The 23,297-nt window shown below is 59.3% G+C and overlaps 1 protein-coding gene across 24 annotated transcripts in view; it reads left to right on the top strand.

Moving 5' to 3' along the window:
* The window catches only part of NCOR2 (nuclear receptor corepressor 2), a 223,504-nt gene that overhangs the window by 150,167 nt on the left and 50,040 nt on the right, over window positions 1–23,297 (top strand). For all 24 annotated transcript variants that reach the window (XM_082353168.1, XM_082353185.1, XM_082353183.1 and 21 more), the window contains 3 exons: window positions 1,088–1,260; window positions 3,284–3,346; window positions 15,764–15,906. In XM_082353168.1, the coding sequence (XP_082209294.1) occupies window positions 1,088–1,260; window positions 3,284–3,346; window positions 15,764–15,906 (379 nt within the window). The remainder of the gene's footprint in view (window positions 1–1,087; window positions 1,261–3,283; window positions 3,347–15,763; window positions 15,907–23,297) is intronic.

Raw genomic sequence — 23,297 nt, 5'->3', positions numbered from 1 at the left:
ACTCTTTGCCTCCTCTCCTCCTCCTCCTCCCCCTCCTCGGCCGAGTCTCCTGAGATGCTGGGAGCGGGAGGGGGGGGTCAGAGGCGCTCGCTGCTCACGGAAGGACTAGGTATGCAGGACTAGGTATGCAGGCAGGCGGCAGCCCTCACCTTGAGAATTATCGCTGTCAGTGTGAGTTCTTGCAGATCAAGGCACAGCCTCGCCTCGGGGTCGGGGGGGGGGTGCCCCCCACCGACAGCCTCCTGTGCCTGCCAGGGGCGGGAGCACAGCCAGCTGGAGATTCACTCCGAGGAAGGGGGAGTGGGCACGGCTTAGCGCCAGGTACCTGGAGTGGGCTCAGGAATGTGGCTTCTGAGAACATCTGGCTTCGTTACCCCTTGTCTCCCAGACACTCCTGCGAGGCCCTTCAGGAAGATGAATGGAAGGCGGAGGTGATAAATCTGAGCAGCCCCGCAGTAAACTCTCCTGAGTCGGCTTCTGAGAAAGTCCCGGCCCCAGTTATTGAGGTCACATGCTCCCCACACGCCTGGCTCGGCCTGCATAAGACCGGCAGGAAACTTCCCTCTTGCATTTTCTGCAGGACGCAGTGGTTCATGATAATACAGAAGGCAAAGTCAGTGTCATTTATAGGGCCCCTTGGGGGACGTCTCCTCTTTGGGGAGTAAAGTGGCCTGAAGAGTGTACCAGCCTGCACCCCCATGCCGTTAATCCGGTAATCTTGCAGACAGATAGCGGAGAGCACCTCTGTTTGGTGTATAAAATGGTCTTGCAGATAGTCACCAGCCCACACCCCTACTTGGTGAATAAAATAGCCAGTCGGTTAACTCCCAGCCCACGTCCCTGTTAGGAGAATAAAGCAGACAACTGCTACCAGCCGTACTCCCTCGTCTGGTGAGTAAAGGAGCCTTGCAGATTGCTACCAGCCAGCCCTCACCCCAAGCTTTTTCCCCCTTTCCTACCCTCTGATGAGTAGAAAATCGCTGGCAGCCAGCACTCATCTTGCTAAGGAAAAGCGGGTCTCTTGAAACTGCCATCTAGGCTCCCGGCTCCGGTGAAACCATCCCCGTCTCCCCTCCCTGGCCTTTAGGGAGAAGACGGATGACACCTCTGGGGAAGACAACGATGAGAAGGAGGCAGTGGCCTCCAAAGGCCGCAAAACCGCCAACAGCCAGGGAAGACGCAAAGGCCGCATCACCCGCTCGATGGCCAATGAGGCCAACAGCGAGGAGGCCATCACCCCGCAGCAGAGCGCCGAGCTGGGTGAGTCTCGGGCTGGGGAAGGGGCGCCGCAAGCACGGCAGGCTCAGAGTCCCAGCATTAGCTGCACACTCGCTGTGTGACCTGGGGCGAGTTCCTTAACCTCTCTGTGCCTCAGTGGCCTGCCTCATCGGCACTGCGGTTGCCTGTAATGCCTGTAACTGTGGGGTGAGCGTTTTAGTGACTTTGTGTGTAGGAAGGGCCTAGAACAGTGCTTGGGGCATGGGAAAGGCTCACTGGCTGTCAGCCGTGATTATTCTAGAGCTGGAGAGTTCACATAAAATTCCAGATCACCAATTTGGTTTTGTTTTTCACTCAGAAGATCTGGCCTTGGGACTTCCCTGGTGGTCCAGTGGTTAGGACTCTGCTCTTTCAGTGCCAAGGGCCTGGGTTCAATCCCTGGTCGGGGAACTAAGATCCCGCAAGCCGCCGAAAAACCACCCCTTTTTGCGGGATCTTAGTTCCCCGACCAGGGATCAGACCCACGCCCCCCGCAGTGGAAGTGTGGAGTCTTAACCACTGGACCGACAGGGAAGTCCCTGTACCTTCATTTCTGTGGGCCTCAGTTTCTCCTTCTGCTAGTGGGTGCCCACCCTCAGGTGCTCTGAGCCTCACGCCCTACCCCAAGGGGGGAAACAAAAGAGAGAAGAATTGAGTAGCAGTTCCCAAGTTCGGCCACAGGGGGGCAGCCGGTGTGTGCTTGCTGTCTGTAGCGTTTTGGCCGTTTGGGGCCTGCCCTCCGGCGTGTGCGGGAGCCCCGACCCGTGGCCTGAGTGTTCAGGCTGAGGCCCCAGCCACCTGGATGTCTTCCCAGGGTGGGCGTTGATGGAGGTGATGTTTCCTGTCTCACAGACGCCCCCCTCGTCCACACCCAGGATTTGTGCCAGGCACCTCTTCCTTCTCCCCGTGGGAGGTCATTGGTACCCATTTCATAGGTGGGCTGTTTGAACCTTGGAGAAGGGATGTTGCCTCTGTAAAGTCCGAGTCAGTTGGGGTTCAAACCCAGCCCGCTGGCCGCAAACCCCGTGCAGCTCCTGTGGGCTGGGGCCGGAGCGCCCGGAGACCCAGGGCAGGTGGGTTCCCTTCGGGAGTGCACTGGCACACCTGACTTCTGGGGAAGCTCTTCTGGACCCCAGGCTGACGTTGGGGCCGGATGGCGGGGCGGAAAACACAGCCCCAGGCCCTCTGATGGGCACCTCCCACCCCAGGCTCCGCTTCCACAGCCTGCCTCTGGGGGTCCCGTGGGAGGAAAGCGGAAAGCTGGCCATGGCAGCAGGGAGCGGGGGAGCTGCCCGAACTTTCCTCTGATGGTCAGCGGCCTTTACCAAGTGCATACTCTGTGCCTAGCGCTGTTCCAGGCACTGAGTCCGTGAAGCTGACGTCCCTCACGCTCGCCCCCCTCACGGCGTCTTAAGCGACTTTCAGGGGAGAATGGGGGCTCACGTGTAGGGGAACTCGGAGGAGAGGCTCAGAAACAGCCACAGCAGACACTCGGCCAACTCCCCCGACTCCGAGGCAGCTGCGTTCCTTCTCAGTAACACGGGAAGCCTCATCCTTATACCGCATGAGTCAGGGGAGAATACAATAATCACCCTGTAGAGCAGGGCCCTCCAGCAGGGGGCAGGTGGCCATGTCTGGAACCGTTTCTGATTGTCCCAGTTGGAGTGGGGGATCCTGGCACCTAGTGGGTAGAGGCCAGGGCTGCTGCTCAACACCCCGCAATGCCCAGGGCAGCCCCCATGATAGGGGATCGTCCGGCCCCAGTGGGTCCACGCTCAGGTGAGGTCCCTGCCCATCTGAAGCTCACGTCCCTCCTCATCTCCCCCCGCCTTCACGTGGTCACCGTGCTCCCAGCCGAGTGCACACAGAGGCTGCTCAGGGTCCAGGCCCTGGCCCGCCTCAGCGTCCCCCTCTGTAAAACAGGGTGCCTGCATACCCTCCACCCCAGCAGGTGCCCCGAGTAGCCAGAGGCAGAGAAAGCGCCCCGCTCCAGGCTGCTGCCAACACGCTGTGTCTTCCTTTCCAGCTTCCATGGAGATGAACGAGAGTTCTCGCTGGACCGAAGAAGAGATGGAAACAGCCAAGAAAGGTGAGGGGCTTCTGGCTGCTCTAATCGCCCTCGTTGGGCATCCGGGCCCTGCAGCTCGTGTGGTGGGGAGGAGGTTGGCCTGTGCCCTTAAACGGGGCTGTGGTGTGGTCTGCAGGGGGCAAGCTCCGCTTCTGGGTGTTCTCGGATTGGCCACGTCTCCTCGGAGCCTGTTTTGTCCTCCAGAAAATGGGTCTGTGTGGCCATGTTGTCGGGGTACGGCTTCCGTGGCCACTGGGGCCAGCACGTCGTGGCCTTGCAGACAGAGTGGCGGCTAGAGCACCTGGGTGCCTTGGGAGGTGCAGAGCCTGCTGGCGGCCACCGCGGCGGGGTCACGGGGTCAAGCTGTCCCCCTTCGCTGCGCCGTCTCCCTGCGCTGTGGTGCTGACCCCACGTTCTCTGTAGAAGCCACCAGCACATTCATTGTTCGTTGGAGCCAGAATGGCTGGGCCCTTGACTTCCTGGCTCAGTGACCAATCTCTGGGCCTCAGTTTCCCCATCTGTGAAAAGAGAGGGGTATCCGGGTTGGCCAAGAGAAGCCAGAGATAACAGGCACTGAGGGTCCCAAGGACGGCCCGGTGTCGATCCCCCGGCCCCCATCTCTGGGAGATTCTCCAGCTGCCCCTCCCTCTCCTGTGCCCAGTGCGGGCACAGGACTTTCCTCGTGGCGTAGCTCAGCGCCGGCAGGAAGGCCAAGGCTGGGGTGGCATCTGAGCCCCATTTTGCCTGCTTGCTCTCTCATTCATCTTGACCCCAGCCCTGAGAGGTGAGTCTTGTTTCCGGCCGTTTTGCGGACAAGGGAGTGAGGAGCAGAGGCCGAGGACGGCCCGGGCCTGGAGCTGGTGACCTGGGCCTCCCGGCTGTCATCCCCAAGGTCCTGCTGAGGCCCCACTGCTGACGTGCAGCTTCTTTGTGCCCAGAGCTCCAGGTCATGACTCAGGGAGGGAGCAAATGGCCTTTCTGATGAAGGACCCAGGTGCACAGGGACGGTTGTGTGCGAGGACAGCTGGGCCTGGAGGCTGAGACCTTGGACCATGGGCTGCCTGCCGTGCCCACCCCCTCCCCTCCCCCTGCCCCGGGAAAGGGTGCCTAGGGGCCTGAGGGTCTGGTCCTGGTGTTTCAGAAACTGACCAGGAGCAGCCCCAGACCTGATCAGGCCCCCTACGTGGGGCCGGGCCCCTCCGCTCAGGGCTCCTGTCCGGGCACGCTGTCCCTCGGAGGCTCCAGACCTCCTTTCTCCAAGCTCCCAGCCCTCTGGTGAGGCCGGCCTGGAGGAAGGGCCGGGCTGGACCCTCAGCAGCATTCAGAAGAGGAGGCGCTGCCCTGCTTCCTCTCGCAGGTGAGGTCCTATTTTCAGCGTCTCAGAGGAGCACTGACGGGGGCCTGTGGGCATAGTCTCTGGCTGCCAGGGGGCAGTGGGTGCTGTCAGCCCCCCAAGGGGGCCACGTTCTCCTTTTCTTCTCTCTTCTGTGTCTAGTTTGTGGTTTTTGGTATGGATTTACCATGGGGTGCAAAAGAGGCTTTATTTGAAAATGTGTGATTTTTTTTCCCCCTTTAATTTTGGTGAAATACATATAACGTAAAAATCTACCATTTTAATCATTTTAAAGCGTACAATTCAGTGGCATTAAGTACATTCACAGCGTTGTGCAGCCATCACCACTCTCTAGTCCCAGAACCTTCTATCACCCCAAACGGAAACCCCGTACCCATTAGCAGTCATTCCCCATTCTCCCCAAGCCCTGCCAACCTCTGGTGCCCACTATTCCGCTTTCTGTCTCTATGGATTTGCCTGTTTAGGACTTCGGCGTGAATGGAATCATATAACATATGCCCCTTTGTGTCTGGCCTCTCTCGGCATCATGTTGTTGAGGTCCATGCATGTCGTAGCCTGTGTCAGCACCTCATTCCTTTTTATGGCTGAATTGTATTCCTCCGTGTGGACAGAGGAGTTCTATTTATCCATTCATCCGTTGCTTGATGGACACTTGGGTCATTTCCACCTCTTGGCTATTGTGAGTAATGCTGTTGTGAACATTTGTATAGAATTACATGGTTTTTTTAACCACACGTGAGACCCTGGGATCTCAGCCACCGGCAGTGATATTGCCCGGGGACCCACCCACCAGGGCCGTGAGGGGCTCCACGCGCACGTCCCAGGGCTGCCAGCCTGTGCTGTGTCTTCTGTCGTCATGACAGCCCCATCCCCAGCTCCCTCCCAGTTGCCCGGGAACCGGGAGTCGGCTGAGTCAGAGGCTGCCCTCTCTCTTCCTTTGGGAGACGGCTGGGGATGACTCACCCACCGGCTGAGACGGGAGTGTGCCCCACTGTCTCAAGGTTGAACCCTCAGTGGCGGCAGCGAGCTCATCCTGGGTCCTTCCTGCGGAGATGGCAGCGTGCGAGTCCCCCCGGGGACCGTGCACGCCGAGTCCCTGCTCAGTGGCATTTGTGATGATGTGATGAGCGCCAGTGTGCTTGTCCGCCGTGAATTATAGCAATCTGGACAATTACCGCTCAGGGTGGCCGCTAATGGCTGCATGTTCCAGGCGGCGGGAGGGGGTCGGGGCCGGGAGGCAGGTGCTGGCAGCCCCCAGGACTCCTCCTCCACAGTGGGCGGGGGTGGAGGGACTAGGAATGTTCCAGTGCCCCCGGCCCGCAGAAACCCAGGAAGGTACCCAAAACCCAGCTGTGCCCGAGACACATGGTACCCACCCATCCTCCTACCCATTTACATCGACCCAGTGCCTCACCCTGTGCAGGGCAGGGGTACCCAGAGATGAGCCAGCCCTGGTCCCTCCCTCGGGGAGCCCAGGAAGTGAGCAGCCAGGTGTCCTCAGGGCCTTGGGACCACTGAGCCTGCCCCAGGCATCCCAGGAGACTTCCAGGAGCCAGGCCTAGAAGGATGAGCTGCAGAGGGTCCCCCGTTCCCAGAGAGAAACTGGACCTCAGCCTCTGGACCTTTTAGCTCTGTGACCTCAGGCAAGCTAGTCAACCTCTCTGTGCCTCAGTTTCCTCATCTGTACAATGGGAATTAGAGTATCACCCACTCACTGTATGAGTTTCCTGGGGCTGCCGTAACAAAGTACAAACTTAGTGGCTTAAAAACAACAGAAATGTATTCTCTCCCAGTTCTGGAGACCATGAGTCTGAAATCAAGGTGTGGGCAGGGCTGGGTTCCCTCTGAGGGCTCCAGGGGAGGGTCCTGCCTCTCCTCCTCCAGCCTCTGCTGTTGCTGGCAATCCTCGGCGCTCCTTGGCTTCTAGACATTCCAATCCCTGCCTGCGTCGTACATGGCTGTCTTCCCTCTGTGTGTCTCTGTCCAAATTTTCCTCTTCTTATAAGGACCCACCCTAATCCAGCATGACCTCATCTTAACTCGATCACATCTATAAAGACTTTTTTTCCAAATAAGGTCACATTCACAGGTTACAGGTGGGTGGACGTGAAATTTGGCGGCGGGTGGGGAGCACTGTTTAATCCAGTGACAACCACCTTTGTGGGGTTTTGGTGAAAGAAAACAGAAGCGCTTACAGGGGTGGTGACTTAGACACTCTGAGTTCCCTGTCACTGTTTGTAATGATAACCAGCTCCTCAGCCTTGTGACCCTGGCCTGGCCCATCCCTGTCTTGGCCTCGTTTTCCCTCGTCCTCCAAAATGAGGCTGGGATGCCATCACCGAGGGGCATTATAAGAGTGGCATGAGCCGTATTCGTGCAGTCCTTGGTATACAGTACGTGCTCAGAAGCGGCAGGCCTGCAGTTCAGCACACAGACTCTGGAGCCTTTCTTCCTGGCTTTGAGTGCCGGCTCTGTCCCTTGTGGGTGTGTGACGCTGAGCAGTGCCTGCACTTCTCGGGGCCGCAGGGAAGGGGGTTGGAGGTGAGTGGCCTGCTGAGCAAGTGTAGAATGACATTTGGAGGTGGTTTCACAGCGCTGGGGAAGGGCCCTTGGGCTGACACCCAAAGCACGAAATAACATTAAGTCACACTATCAAGTACTCGTCGGCACGCCTGGGTACCAGGTACGGCTAAAGGCGTTATATATATCAAGTCACTTCATCCCCACTAGCCTTATGAGGCAGATGCTATGACTAGTTTCTTTATCCAGATGATGAAATTGAGACCGAGAGAGGTTAAGTGAGCTGCCCAAGGTCACACAGCTGTTGATTGGTGGAGCTGGGATTTGAACTCACGCACTCTAATTACAGAATGGGAATGGGGCTGGTGTGAGGTTTGGATGAGTGAGTCCATGGGCCTGGCTACTATTAATCAGATAACGAGAGAGGGAAGGGCCTCCCAGCAAAGGAATAGCATGTGCAAAGGCCCTGTGGCAAGGGCAGCGTGGTCAAGTAAGAAGCTATTAAAACCCAGAGAACGAGGGGAAGAGAGGCAAGGAATGGAGAGGCCGTCGGGAGGGCCACCCCTCACCCCCCGGCCTTACCAGCTGTGGGATAGAGTTTGGCTGTTACTCTGAGAGCGTGGGGAAGACCGTTGCATGGGGTGGAGTGGGACAGGAGACAGGATAGCTGCAGGGTTCCAGGTTGGCAGGTGGGGGCACCTGCTCCTTCCTTTGTGCTTGGAGTCAGGGCTGCCTGTCCTGGGGCTCATACCAAGTGAGGACTGAGCATGTGCAGGGCAGCCTCAGGGAGCTGGCCGCCTGCCCTCGGGCCCAGCGCCATGCTGGGCAGGCACTAGGCTGGGATGTGAGGCTCTAGTTCCCCTGGGAAAGGTCAGCCTCGCCTGGCTTGCAGTCTCGACCCAGCTGTGTGGGAGGCCCAGGGCTCTGCTGGCAGCTCCTCCTGGTCCCCAGCCCCCTTCTCTGGCGGACAGGGCGCCAGCTGTGGAGGGGGCAGGGAAGCCCCCGGGCACACCATTCCAGACCAGAAATAGGCACTGGCCCAGCTCCTGGCCGCCGGCCCCTCCCTGGCCTCGAGTGGCCTGCCTGGTGAGGAGGGAGAGGGCGAGGTGTGCGGCCCCAGAGTAGGGTGCTGCAGGGACCAGGCCCTGGTGGCCCCAAGCAACGCCTTTCGGGCCGGATGGAGCCCAGGTGGACCCCGAACTCTCCCCCAGTAACTCCAGGCTGTCTCTGCCTGCAGGACTCACCCCCTTTCATGGGGACCGAGGGAGAAACCACTAATTGCTTTGCACCTCCAAAACGCTTGTTGTGCACACTGACTGGTTTAATTAGTTTTTACGGATGAAGAGTCTGAGGCTTGGGGAGGGGAGGTGTGAGTCCCCAGCCCTGGAACTTGGAAATGCGGGGCCTACCATCCACGTGTCTGTCATCAAAGCCTCATGCCATCCTCACTGCAGGGACCAAGGGAGAGCGATGGCCTCTGTGCTTGGACAGCCGTGCACCTGCCCACCGGCGCTCACGACGGGCAGCGTGGCGCTGTGGTTAGCGCACAGGGCTGGCGGCTGAGGCACCAGGGTTCGGGGTGCTGCGTCACTTCTGAGTATGGGCATCAGGGAGGGCCCAGCAGGAGACGGGGCCAGCGCCTGGAGTGGGGACTGAGGACAGTTGATGTACAGGAGCGGGGTGGCCTTAAAGGTTGTTAGAAGGGACCCTGCAGCATCCCAGGGCTGGCATCAGTGGGGAGCTGTCGCCACCTCCGGCTGGAGAGAGACTGCTGAGCTTTGTCTTGGGTGCGCTCTCCCCCGACCTGGATGCTTCTGACGTGTGGGAAACAGGCCACTGTGATGGTTCAGGAGGAGGAGAGAGTCGGGGTTTCTGCATGAACTCGGGGGGCAGCCAGACACCAGGGCAAGCTCCAGGCCACTCTCTTGTTCCTTGTCAGCACCCTGGAAGGTAAAGTCAAGCATCTCCCAGCCCGCCTGCGCTCCCAGGAGCAAAATCCGCACATGGGCCTTCAAGCTGGTGCTTCCTCAGGGAAAGAGACCCCTGGCAGGTTACACAGCAGCGGTGGTGTCTGTTACCACGTCGTGGCTGCTGGCCGGTTCCAGCATTTCGCACGAATGATATTACTTAATCCTCCCAAGGGACCCTCAAGGCGAGTTCTCCACATTTGCAAACACACGTGTGCGTGCACACACACATATGCACACACACGCACACATGCCTTCAGCTTTGCAGATGGGAAAACTGAGGCCCAAGGGGCAGTGAGCTGGAGCTTGCCCAGCAAATAACGTAGAGCCGCTTGGCCCTGGGAGCAAACCACTTGGCTGTGCTCTATGGGAAAACTTGACATTGAACACATAACATGGCATTTTTCCCAAAGTGGTAGGGTATCAGGTCGCACACAGGTGATTTTTTTTTTTTTCATCTTAATAGGTGATCATGTATTGGGAGATCATTGGCTTTGATCATGTATTGGGAGATCACATCGTCACTGTGATTTGCAGATGTAATAGCTGAAGCTGAGGCTAATGTAGGCACCGAGGCTTATTTTGAAAAGAGTAGACGGAAAGAAAAGTTAACTTGGACTTACTTGGAAGGTAAGTCCAAGTTCAGGTGTGAAGTTGTCTGGCGGGAGCGTCAGAGGTTCAGACACACAGTAGGCTCCCGGCAAGGTCGCCAACCAAGGGCTGGGTCCAAGTCAGACCCACCCAGGGCTTGGAGATTCCAAAATAAGGAAGTGGCATGACTCAGGACTCAGTCTGCTGGATTTTTCCCCCCTCCTTTGATAGTGTTTTAGGCAGAAAATCTTGTTTTGCAAACTGGAGTTTCTCTTGGTAAGTGGCATTTGGCGGGAGGGGTGTGGATATGTCCCTCTTGTAGGCGGCCTGTGCTTCTTCATGAGGGGAACAGAAAACTTCAGGACTGCACAGGGCTGGCTGGGGTAATGGGGAGCGAGTGTTTCCTGGGGGGGGCGGGGGCGGACGCTGGTTTCCAGAGGGAGCAGCTGTGACATTCCCAGGATGCAGATGGATGTCAGCATAGTGACTGCAGGTGCTAGAAAGACTCCTCCTCCCCCCAGGTTATCAGAACTCGCCCGTGGCGGGGTGGAGGTTGGCTATTGGTGCAGGTTCGAAGACCCCAGAGGTGAGAGCTGCCTACAGCAGGGACCCTGAGCGGGTAGCAGCATGCAGAGGGACATGACAGGGAGGCCTTTCTGGGGGCCAGTGTACGTGAGCTGAGGGGGGTGAGTCACTGCTCCCGTGAGAAGAGTTCGTCCCAGGCCCCCAGACAGTGTATGGGAAGCTCCCCACCGAGGGTCGCCAGGACAGCCAGAGTGGCCTGGCCAAGCCTCCACAGGCCACCACGCAGAGAGACCCCTCTCACTGCCACCTCTGCGGCCACCCCCTGCCCCTTCACCTCATTCTGCGCTCCAAGTCTGTGACTCAGACCTCCTGGCTTGACTTCCTGTCTTGGTCAATTTCACTTCCTAGTTCCCGCCTCTTGACACTTCAGAACGAAACTCCTTCCTTAGAAATTAGAAGTGAGGTCAGGGAATCCAGACCACAGGGGATGTTGGCAGAATCTGCCGTCTGGGGCACCGGCACAGAGTGTGTGTGGACGTGCTCCTGGTGTGAGAGGCGGGCACTCCCTCACGTCTCTTCTGGGGAGGGTCCAGGACCCCCCGCAGGGATAAACTGCTCAGCTCCCTCCTCTCTTTGGAGCTCCTAATTGGGAGCCCCAGAGAGGCAGCAGAGATACCTGGGGGGATGCCCAGAGGGCTTCCAAACCCAGATACCCAGGGTGTCTGGAACTTTGTTCATTTGCCAGATGCCTCCTGCACGCCTAGCGGTTGTGGGTGCAGAGACACGGCTGTCCATGAGCAGTGGAGCCAAGGAGCTAATTTCAGGGGGTGAGAAGTGCTCTGGAGATAACAACACCCCGTGATGGCAGGGTGGCTGGGAGGACGACTGTGGAGAGCGTGGTCAGGGAAGGCTTCTCTTGAGGAGATATCACTTGAAGCTGAGAACTGAAGGAAGACAGAAGGAGATCTGTGAAAAAGCCATGCAGGCAGCAGGGACAGTGAGTGCAAATGTCCTGGGGCACATCCAAGGGCTGGGCAGAAAAGGTCCCAGTGGCTGGAGCGAGGGGAGAGGTAGGAAGCAGGCTGGACAGCGGGGCAGGACTGGCTCTGCAGGGCCTCATGCACCACGCTGAGGCCTTTGGATTTTATTCCAAGAGCTTTGGGTCATCATTGGAAGATTTGAAGCAGAGTGACACGATTGGATTGGCATCCTTAAAAGCCATCTTGGGCCTCCCTTGCAGAGAACGGATCATGGGACTCAGGCAGGACGTCCCGGATCCCTGATGTGGTTGGGATCTGTTGCCTGCCCTGGAAGGTGTGCCCCAGGGCCCAGGGCGAGGGCTGGGGGCAAAGCAGGGGTATCGGGGTGCTTCAGAGACCTGTGGCCCGTTGTTCCTTGGGTTTTCTTGGGTAGGATGGAAAGGCTGAGGGCTGAAGGGACAAGCAGGTCAGTGACCCCGGAGTTGGAGAAATCGGTCGTGACCTGGATCTCGCTCCAAAGTTCAACTCAGTTAACTTTCAACCTCCTGGGAGCTGCCTGGGGCGTCCATAGCAGGTGTTTGTATGGGGCGCGGGCTGACCCAGTCGTCACGGGTATCTCAGAGAGGGAAGAAAGAGGCCGCTGTAGTAGTCCCAAGACCCTCGGGGAGCAGAGAGCCCTCTGCCGGCTCCAAACCCTTCCCCCCATCCTCAGGGGTTGGAGGTCTCATTTGCACTTGGAAGAGTCCCCTCAAATTCTAAGCTTCCTCCTAGAATGCGAGGCTAGCCCTGCCCGCCCACTGCCCCCTTCCAGCCCACCCAGACCTCCAGAGTCCCCCACGGAGGGCCTGGCCACCATGGCAGTGTCAGGGCTGGGAGGGGCAGACCACAGGTGGAACCAGCGCAGGGGAATGACGGCGGAAGAAGCTGTTTGCTCCCGGCTGCCGGGGTGGAGAAGCTCTGTTTTTCTGAACCCTCATCTGTTCTTACCGCTGCTGACGCCGCTACCGCCACGGATGGGGAGAGAGGGAGGGGGAAGCCAGTGCCAAGTTGGCCCGCCCCTTCCGAACCTGGGCTTCTGCCACGCTCCCCCGCCCGCTCCCGCGAGCCTCCGTCTGGAGGTCACATTCAGCCCTGACGCGTCTCGCTGGGTCAGGCAGCAGGAAGATCGGACGAGCCCTGGCGCGTAGCGCGGCTGCCGGGGCGCTGCTGCCCGAGAGGCTCTGGGGTCTTTGGATTCTGCCCCGCGGGGGCGTCGGGGGTCCGGGGGCTGAGCGCCCGCGCTGGGCACATTGGTGCCCAGAGGAGTCGCTGACACTGTGCTCCCTGGTGACGCCTGGCACAGCCGACACCTTCCCACCGCCCGCCCGCATCGGCGAAGGGCACCTCGCACACCCGCAGCTGCGGCGGGGGGGAGGGGACGGCTCAGGGGCGGCAGCGCCGGAGGAGCCCTGGGCCACCACGGGCGCGCAGCACGGAGCTGCTTCCCCGCCCTCCTCCGCGGAGCCAGCCTCCGCCTGCCGCCCTCCCACCGCCCGGCCCCTCCCTCCTCCCTCCCTCCTCCCTCCTCCCTCCCTCCCTCGCGCCGTTGGACGAGAAGGATGTGAGGCCGAGCTGAGCCGCCAGCAGACGCCAGCCAGCAGCCGTGCGGAGCCGGCACCAGGGCCGCCCAGCCTCCCGCCTCCCAGCCCGCTGCTCCCCGCTCCGATCCCTGGAGCATCCTCCAAGCCGTATGTTTCCGGAAAACTTGGCGGAGGGGGAGACGCAGATGAGAGGATGTGAGTGAGTGGCTCCGGGGAGGGGACTGGGATGGGGGGGACTTTGGGCCACGGTGACAGGGACCCCAGGGGTGACAGGGACCCCAGGGCGGCGGACTCGGGAGTTCTATACCAGTGGGATCCCCCCCCCCACTTTCTCCTGGTGCCCCTTCCCCTGCCTCTCTGGCCGTCCGGCTGGGGCTCTCCTGGAAGGAGGTCTGTGCTTGGGGAAGATCTTGGGGGTCTTGGTTGGTGCATGCTCAGAGGTGCTCTCTCCAGGTAGAGGGGTGTCGGCGGAGGGGCGGGAGGGGGCTTTCAGCTGGGTCTGGTCCATGTGGTCTCCGAGGCATGGCGGGGTCTGAAGTGCATCTCCCTGTGCCTGGCACCCTCAGTCTGGGGTTCCCAGGACCAGAACCAGAACCCGAAGAAAGCTCATGCCCGTCCACTCCCACCCCAGGGACCCTAGCCAGCAACGCTAGGACATTCACCCCAGCCCTTCACGCAGCAGTTAAAGAAACTGAGGCCCAGAGAGCAGAGGGGATGGCGGGGACCACACAGCATGTTCTGGGCAGGGCTTCTGGACAGCGCAGCCCAGCGCTCCTCCGAGAGCAGCTTTCGGGAAGGGCCGGGTGACCCCTCCACCCAACTCCTGCTTCTGCCACCAGTGGAGTTAAGCAGGACCCCAACCCCCCAGCCAGCTCCAAGCGCCCTCCTTATGTATGTGTTGAGTCTGTAAATGTCAACCTCTCTGAGGTTCGTCCCCCCCACCCCCGGCCCTCGTTGCCCCCCCCCGCCCCACATACCTACCCCTCAGCAGGCCCAGATGGGAGACCCGCCCTCTCCCTCCTGGGGTTCCGGCCCAACGTGTTTGCCTGGGCTCTCTTGGCCCCGGCTGGGGAAATATAAATAAACGCGTCCCCGTCGTCCTCCGCCAGGTCCTGTGGAAGTGGCAGCTGCTGCGGGCGCAGGCAGAGGGAAAGGTCAGGGGGCTGGGTTACACTTGATCCCACGCCCCAGCCCTCCCCTCCGTGCCTGTCCTTGAGGAACCCTGAGGAGCTGCCCTGGGGCCACGTGGCCCCGTGGCCTCCGCAGGAGAGCAGGTGGCCTGTCAGTCTAGCACCCCACCCCCCGGGCCCAGAGGCGGGAGAGCAGACAACCTGGGTCCCACGTCCACTCGGCCCCTTGGCCCACCCCATAAGCGTGTGAGTTCCTCTGATCCCTGGAGCCTCGGTTTCCCCCATCCTGGGGATGGGAAAACAGCCGTGGCCTCAACAGCAAGGAGAAGAGGGAACCAAGTCTTTGCAGGGCTTTGCAAACTCCACGTTGCTCGGCCGTGTGACCTGGTGGTTTGTTGATGTTGTTTTTGCTGCTGTTTTATTTCTGCACGAGCCTTGTATGTAGCAAGCCGCCGGCACATGTTTGAATGAATGGATGGATGGATGGATGGATGAATGAATGAATGAAAGAAAGAAAATACCGACACACAGACTGTCCGCCCCTTACGCTCCCGCACCCCTGAAAAATATCAGTCGTAGCCCTCCCTGCTTGCAGCTTGATTTGATTCAAGGAAAACGGCCTCAAACTTCTTTATGGGAAATCTTTCGCTAGTCCTTATGAATCTAGCTCTGGGGCTCAGAGGCCGCTGTGTTCCCAGCACCGTGACTCAGGCTTCATGCCTGCTGCCCTCTGGGGGCCCAGTCCTGCCCCGCAGTCCCGGAGGCCGGAGCCTCCCATCCGCCCCTCCTGCAGCCGTCAGGAAGGGGGCAGGCCCTACCTGCTCGGGCTGACCTGGCCACACAAGGCGCGCTGCCTGGAGATGCAAGGCATAAAAACACAGAGGCGCCGGCCGGTGCGAGGCGTGTGCTGGGAGCACTGCGGGCAGATGGGCTGAGACTCGGGGCCGGCTTCCAGGGGGGCTGGGGGACGACGTTTCTGCAGAGCCTGGTGTCTGGCATTGAGAACGGAATAGGGCTTGGAGGTGCAGCTCTGGCCTGAGTTTGTGGGGATGGAGGGAACTTTCTCTGCCCTAGGTGAATTTGGGATGGGGTCTACCAATTCCTGGGCGTTTCTCCCCACGTCGGGAGTCTGTGAGGCTGTGTGAGAAGCTCATGGAGATGGGGGGGCTGTGATTTGGGGGGGCAAGTCCATTCCCAGACCCTAAACCACGCCTGGTGGGCCCTGAGTCCAGGGTGGGCCTTTAGGCGTCCACGGGGAGCTCTGGGCTCTGGGTGTGCCCCAGTTAACCTGGGCGCGGAGGATCCTGGGCCAGCTCACCCCAACCCGGACTCCACCCTCCCACCCCTGCTCACACGTTCCTTCCTTTCTCTGGCCTGGTGTGGCCGGAAAACAGCCCGTCTCCCGAGGCCTCGTCTGCAGCTGCGAGCGAGTGTCAGTGCCGGGTCAAGACAGCCAGGGGAGGAGGAGAGGTGGGGCCCCGGGCGGGGTCTGCGCCCCAGACCTCAGCCCTCAGCCCCCCGGAACCCTTGACAGTGGCCTCAGCAGGGGTACACCCAGGGCTGCACCCACCTGCCCCTCCAGTTCCTAGAGCCCAGGCCTCCCACACCCTTCTGGTGTCCCCCACCCCAGCCACCTCTTTCCGGAAACCTTGGACCCGTGCAGTGAACCTGAGCCCCGGGATCAGGGCTGCTTTCGCCCGGGGCTCTGTCTGCCCTCCAGGCTGTGGGTACGGGCCCCCGCTGCCTGTCCAGCCCCGTGCCGCCCCTCACCTGCCGCCCTCCCCCGCACAGGTCTCCTGGAACATGGCCGGAACTGGTCGGCCATCGCCCGGATGGTGGGCTCCAAGACGGTGTCCCAGTGTAAGAACTTCTACTTCAACTACAAGAAGAGGCAGAACCTGGATGAGATCCTGCAGCAGCACAAGCTGAAGATGGTGAGTCTCCCCACTCCCACCCCGCCACTGCCCTGTGCGTCCCAGCCAGACCTGTGGGCCAGACCTGCAGCCCGGGAGCCCTGGCTGGGGAGGGGTCTGACGCCAGCTCTCTTGCCCAGGACTCAGCCCCTCGAGGTTCCCGCTCCGTGGTCCCCCGGAAATGCTGCAGGGGTGGATCCCTGCCGTAAACATCCCTCCTGGGTACCGCGATGCGCAGGCCCACCTCTGCCTCCCCACCTCCACCCCCCAGCACTCCTGGGTCAGACACCTCTGAGGGCCCGTAGTGCCTCTGAGGGCTCAGGGCAGGGAGGAAGGAGCTCGGTGGGTCAGGCACTGACTCCCCAGGGACTCAGGGCTGTCAGCGCATTGGAATGAAGACCCAGAGGCAGAGGAACCCTAAGTCAGCATCTCCCGCACTCCATTTGAACTCACAGTCTTAGGGCCGCCCCGGGGGAGGAACGGACAGGTCAGGGGGCAGCCAGCCCAGCCCTGGCCTCCAGGGGGTTGAGAAGAGGCACGGACCTTCCCTCCTCCAGGAGCACGGAAGGGGCAGGCCCGCCTCACTGAGCCTGTAAATGCTCTCCACGGAGAGGCCGCTTCCTCCGCAGCTGTTACTGGGAGGCGAGGGCCATTTGGGGGTGGCTTGTTTTCTTTTCTTTTCCTTTCCTTTCCTTTTCCTTTTCCTTTCCCTTTCCCTTTCCCTTCTCTTCCCTTCCCCTTTCCTTTCCTTTCCCTTTTCCTTTCCCTTTCCCTTTTCCTTCTCCTTCTCCTTTTCCTTCTCCTTTCCTTTTCTGTCCTTTTCCTTTCCCTTTCCCTTTCATGTTCCTTTCCCTTTCCCTTCCCCTTCTCCATTCCTTTTCCTTTCCTTTCCTTTCCTTTCCCTTTCCCTTCCCTTTCCTTTTCCTTTCCCTTTCTCTTCCCTTCCCTTCTCCTTCTCCTTTCCTTTTCCTTTCCCTTTCCCTTCCCTTGCCTTCCCTTCTCCTTTCCTTTCCTTTTCTTTTCCTTTTCCCTCCCTCCCTCCCTCCCTTCCTTCTTTCCTTCCTCCCTCCCTCCCCCCTTCCTTCCCGCCTTCCTTCTCTCTCTCTTTTTCTCTCTTTCTCTCTCTCCCTCCATTCCCCTCCCTTCCCCCTTTTGGGCACACTTGTGACATGCCAAGCATTGTCACCATTTCAGATCTGGGGAAACTGAGGCTCAGCCAGGCGGCTCATAAACAGCTGACTTGGGGTTTGAACCCACAATTACATGACCTGAGGATGCATGCTTTTAATCGGCGGGCTGCATATTTCCTTGTAGATATGAAGGTACAGGAGGGGGACGCACAGCTCTCCACCCTCCCCGTTCCCCCTGACTGGGCTGCTTGTGCTGGGTTTTTTTTTTTTTTTTTTTAATTTTATTTATTTACTTATTTATTTTTGGTTGTGTTGGGTCTTCGTTTCTGTGCGAGGGCTTTCTCTAGTTGTGGCAAGCGGGGGCCACTCTTCATCGCGGTGCGCGGGCCTCTCACTATCGTGGCCTCTCTTGTTGCGGAGCACAGGCTCCAGACGCGCAGGCTCAGTAATTGTGGCTCACGGGCCTAGTTGCTCCGCGGCATGTGGGATCTTCCCAGACCAGGGCTCGAACCCGTGTCCCCTGCATTAGCAGGCGGATTCTCAACCACTGCGCCACCAGGGAAGCCCTTGTGCTGGGTTTAAAGTATGTGCACCCTGTCCTGGGAGGCTGAGTTGCTCCACCGTGGAGCCCGCCTTGGTCCAGAGAGGGCGAGCAGGCTGCTGAGGTCACACAGCATGGCAGGCAGACCGGGGACAGAATCCCCCTCTTTGAACGCTCCTTGAGCTCTGTGCAGAATTTAAGGACATCCCTCCCCAGTTCCCCACCCCCACGCCAAGCATTCCAGGCCAGAGGGGGACGCTGTGCCATGGCCCTGTGGTCAGGGCTGAGGCTGACCCTCCGGTTTCCTTCAGTCAGGCCCCTGCCTGTGCCCGTTCCCCATCGTGTCCGGTTAGGCTGTGCCTCCTGCCCCTTCCCCGCCTGCTGTGCGGTTGGTTCCCGGTGCTCCTTGAGCTTCAGGCGGGGTCCCCTGAAACACAGGGACCTCTGCTTTTTTCTAGATTTTTCAGGACTCTGGTTTTGGCAGGGTGGAAGACTCAGTGAGGGCTGAGGCCAAGGAGCACCTGTCCGTAACACTTGCTAAGATCCCGTAGCGCAGAGAGGACCCAGCTCTGTGATGGTGGCGCTGGCGGTGGTGGTGGTTGGATGGGGGCGGGATGTCGGCCTCTACACACCAACTCAGGATTCACTGGGCGTGGGAGTGTGGCCCTGAGCATCACCCCAGGGACACAAGGATCTTCCTGCTCCCTCCCCTTCTCCCTCTGACCTGTCCTCCCTGCCTCTCCCCTCCCCCCATTCCCTGCTCAGCCCAGCCCAGCCCAGCTGGTGCCCACACACCAGCCCTCTTCGCCCAGGCTGTTGGGTTACAGGTATCTCCTCTCACAGCCTGCTGGCCCCCACCTCACTTTCCAGGTTTCCTTGGGGCACGGCCCTGCTGCGCCCCTGGGGGCCCCAAAACGTGAGAGAGTGGGTTGGGGAAACAGAGATTCCAGCCAGGTGGATGGTGCAGCTTGGGCTCCAGGGTGAAAGTGGAGTCAAGCGCCAGCTTCATGACTTGGCACCTGTGTGACCTCAGGCAGCGGCTTTACCCCGTGAGCCTCAGTTTCCTCATCTGTAAAGCGGGAGAATGATAGCCTTTACCCCGAGAACTCAGGTGGAGAGCGAATGAGTTACCACTTGTAAAGGACTGAGTGCCTGCCAGAGGGGGGCGCTCCATGGGGGTTAGCTGCTCTAGCTACTGGTAGTAGTATCAGTATCATTATTATTTTATTTTAAAGCCACTGACCCCATTTTCTTCTCAGGGGCATTCAAGGTGCTCTCTTGAATAATGTGTGCAGAAACAGCCAGGGTGGGGACTGTGGGCCCAAGACAGCCAGGTTCAAATCCAGATTCTGCCACTTCCTAGCTGTGTGACCTTGGGCAAGTGACTTGTCCTCTCTGTGCCTCAGTTTCCCCACTTCTGAAATGGGGATAATTCCCACCTCAAAGAGCTGTTGTGGGAATGATTCGAGTGAATGGGTGTGAAGTGCTTAGAAATGGGCCTGGCACATCGCGAGTGCTACTAAGAGAGAGCCGTAGTGGCATTGTTGGTAGCAGAGGTGGTGGCATCAGTAGTGATGTGCCTATGGCCGCCAGATGCCTGGCGGCTGGGGTGCCGTGTCTCCCTTGGTTGTTACTGGGTGCAGAGTATGTCTGCTCCTGGATCGCCTGAGCGATTGATTAGCCTATTGATTGATTCATTCACTCACTCATTCAAAGAGGCAGCCGAGAAGGATGGTATGGAGTAGGGCTCTGGGCTAGAGGTTCACACCCCAGCTCTGTGGCCTCCTGACTGTTGCCCGCAGGTTCGTGGCCTCAGCACTCAGCCTCAGCTGCCTCCTCTGTAAAAGGAGATAAGACCCAGACCCACTCGTAGGGTCGCTGTGAGCAGCAGAGGCTTTCCTATTTGTAAAGGGCCAGCCCCGGCCCTCGATCTGTGCTCAATAAGTGTTGGGCGTTATCCTCCTCACACACTCAGCAAACCTTTATTGAGCGCCTACTATATGCCAGGGAAGCAATGGCAGGTGCCCTGGGTATACGTGTGGGTGGGGTTTCCTGCTGGGCAGAGGAGCTGGGTCTTTCTTTAATGGACAGTGGGAGCCATTGAAGGTTTGTGAGCTGAGGGGCAGAGGAGCTGGGTCTTTCTCTAATGGACAGCGGGAGCCGTTGAAGGTTTGTGAGCTGAGGGGCAGAGGAGCTGGGTCTTTCTCTAATGGACAGCGGGAGCCGTTGAAGGTTTGTGAGCTGAGGGGCAGCCCAGCGGGGGCCGGGCTCCGGGTGGATTGTGCTGGTCTGAGTGAAATGTAGCCAAAGCTGACAGAGACGGTCGCCCTCCTTGTCCCCAGACTCTGAACATGCTGGTGGCTGGGCAACATCGCTGGGGGGCCGAGGAGGAGGCGTAAACAGCAGGGGGACCCTGAGGCCCAGGTTGGGCCCCTCCCCCAGACCCCTGAGGTCGCCACCATTGACCCCGTCCTCAGGTGAACATGCTGAGGACAGGAGGGAGACACCACAGAGGGGGTTTGAACCCAAGTCTGTGGGAGCCCCTGGCTTCCCTTCCTGGACCCATACCTGTATTACTGGACGTGGCTCCCACAGAACTCAGCAGAGGCTGGTCCTGCTGGGAAGCAGGGGACCAGAAGGTGGGGGCCAGTGGGCCGTGTTCTGAGGCCAACAAACAGGGGAGCCTTGCTTGTCACTTGTGGACGAGAAAGGGCTGCTGGGGAGAGTGGGATGGGTTCTCGTTCCCTGCTGACAGCGAAGGAGTGGACTTGGGCTGAAGGCTGCGGAGAAAGCTCAGTGAGGGATGGGGGGCCCATCAGCCCTTGCAGTGGCCACCCATGGTGCCTGGGTGAGTCCCCTGTCACTGGAGAATGCAAGCAGTCCTCACAAGATGCTGTCCCATAGCCTCCAGACCCTGGGAGGGAGACAGGTCCTGGTGATTCCTGCTGGCCGGGCCCCGTCTGGAGCTCAGGAAGACACGTCACCCTCGGCCAGTGGAGGAAGCAGTGGGAGAAGCAGAGGGTCAGCGGGTGTCCCCTCCTGCCTTGCACCAGACCTGGCCTGAGCGTGGCTACGGGCGACGTCAGCAGGAAGCAGGATCGGGTGGGCAGGCGGAGCGTGTCCCAGAGTTATGTAACATTTGGCACCAGTGACTTCTCCAAGGTTTTCCCTCCCCCTCCTAATGACCGAAGGTTACCCTTTTCTCCCATCTGTGAATCCAGGCTCTCGGGCTCAGCTTCCGTGTTTCTCTGTCTCTGTCCGTCTCAGCCTAGGCCCCGCCTTGCCTTGTTTTCCTCTGTTGCCTCTTCCATCTGAGGCTGCACAGGCCTGCAGAGAGAGATAGTCAGACAGGGAGGTACTTGAACCTGACCTGCATTGAAGTCTGGGCATCTTGACCCACGAGCTGTGTGATCTTGGGCAAGTGTCTTTGCCTCTCTGGGCCAGCGTCTTTGTCTATCAGGTTCATGCATCCAAATTAGTAGTTACAGAGTGTCTCTTCTGTGCCAGGCACTGTTCCAGGTGTCCTGGGCATACAGCTGAGAACAGGCAAAGATGCCTGCCCTTGAGTTAATTCTAGTTCTAGAGACAAATTAACTCACAGATAATTTCAGATTGTGGTCTGAAGATAGATGAGGCATAGTAGTAGAAAGTGATTGATGGGGAACGAGATTAGCTGATTTTGACAGGGTAATCAGGGAAGACCTCACTGAGGAGGTGATGTATGAGCAAAGCCCTGATGGAGGTGGGTACGTGAGTCATGTGGATGTCTGGGAGAAGGCTGTCCAGCCAGAGAAATGACGAGTGCAAAGGCCCTGTGGCCGGGGCATTGTAAGCCCATTTGCACAAGAAGGGCAGTGTGTTTGTAACAGACCAAGGAAGGTGAGCAAGTTAGAGAGCTGGGCAGGGTCCAGATCTGGATCACACCGGATTGTATGGAGCGGAGAAGACTTGGGTTTTATATCAAGAGGTTCTGGGAGCGTCTGGAGAGTTCGAAGTAGGGAGTGGCATGCTCTGATTTGCAGAGTAGATGTGCAGATCCAGTGAATTAATAAGTAAAGAATGCTTGGCACATAGTAGGTGCTTAACAGACATCAGCTGTCATTACCAATACTACTATCGCCAGCATCTCCTGTTCCATACACATGTCCTGATCTTGAGGTTCGGGGCCACGTGTGGAAGGGTTTGGTATGATTCCTGGGACACTTAAGTCCCAGCCTCTGAAACCCAGAGCTGGGGGGATTCTGGTGTTGACATTATGCGCACCCCACTTGGCCTGAGATGGCCTGGGCTGCCGGCTCAGAGAGGCCTCAGGCTCCCAGCAGGACGTGCATCCCAGCCAGACCCGTAGGAGCCCCCGTTCCCCGCGAGGCTCCGAGCATCCCCCCCACCCCCCGGCAGCCAGTCGCCCGCCTCACCCAGCTCCAGCACTCACGTGAGTCCCTGTCTGCTAAAAATAGATTGGGGAAGAAGGGGGATCCCTCAGCTGCACCCACAAACCCACAGGCCACACAACTTTCTCATGCCTCCGCGAGCTCCAGCCGGGGGCCCTCTGGGAGAAGCTCGGGGTTTGGGACCGGGCTGCGCCAGCCCCCCAGAGGCAGGCGGATGGTGGAGCCGGGCGTTCCCACAGTGGCCCCCTGGACATTCGGCAGGGTGGGGCCGTGGCCCTGGCCGAGTGCTGGTGACGGAAACCGTGACTAACGGGCAGACAGACATTTCCCTCTTCCTCCCCGAATTCTGAGCGGCTGCACTCCGAGGTCCCCCGTTTGCTCAGGAAGAAGGCAGGACAGGAAGTGATCCCACTCCTGGGCAGGGGCTGGGGCTCAGGGACCCCTGAGGCTTGCTCCCAGCCCTGCGTGGTGAGGGGCCAGGCTGGGCAGGGCCGGCTGGCGCCTGGAGGTGATGGAGCATCTGCCCGAGAGTGGGCCGTGCTGTGTTTTCACTCACGTACGGTGATGGTGGCTTTCTCCTGGGGGCCGGGGGATTGGCGGAGGGGAGGTGCATTAGTTTCCTGTTTCCTGTAACAAGGCACCACAGACTGGTACAGAAACATATCCTCTTGCAATCCTGGAGGCTAAACGTCTGAAATCAAGGTGTCGGCAGGGCTACGCTCCTTCCGAAGGCTCCAGGGGAGGCTCCTGCGCTCCCAGCTTCTGGGGGTGGCCTGCAATCCTTGACGTTCCTTGGCTTGTGGATGCATCCCTCCCCTGGGTGCCTCTGTGTCCAAATTTCCCTCTTCTTCTAAGGACACCAGTCATTTTGGATTTAGGGTCCACCCTAGTCTAATATGAACTCATCTTAATTACATCTGCAAAGAGCTCATTTCTAAGAAAGGTCACATCCTGAGGTCCGGGTGGACGTGAACTCTGGGAGGAACCGAGTCAACCCAGTGTAAAGGGCTTCGCTGGGAGCTGTTGGCATGTCTGGGAGTGTTTAGGTTCCATCTCCTTCCTCAGGGACCCCAAAGGGCTCAGGCTGCGACCCCTCCCGTCACACCAGCTGTACTGGGGCGGGTCTCCTCTTAGGGACCAGTCCACTCCCCTGGGAGTCCCTGGTCACCTCGGACCCCCAGCACACTCTGCCTCCACATATACCCCGACTCTGCCGACTGTGTGTTCAAGCCCTGGACGCTGCCCATTCAGTCACTCAGTAAGTCAATCAACACTTTCTGGCTGGCTCAGCATGGGGGTAAAGAGACACCCTTCTGGAACACCCGGCCCAGTGAGGTGCAAAGACAGGAG

Source organism: Balaenoptera borealis, assembly GCF_965194805.1.
Source record: "Balaenoptera borealis genome assembly, chromosome: 14".
Lineage (NCBI taxonomy): Eukaryota > Metazoa > Chordata > Mammalia > Artiodactyla > Balaenopteridae > Balaenoptera > Balaenoptera borealis.
The sequence above is the reverse complement of the archived record's forward strand: the minus strand, read 5'-3'. Positions and strand labels throughout refer to the sequence as shown.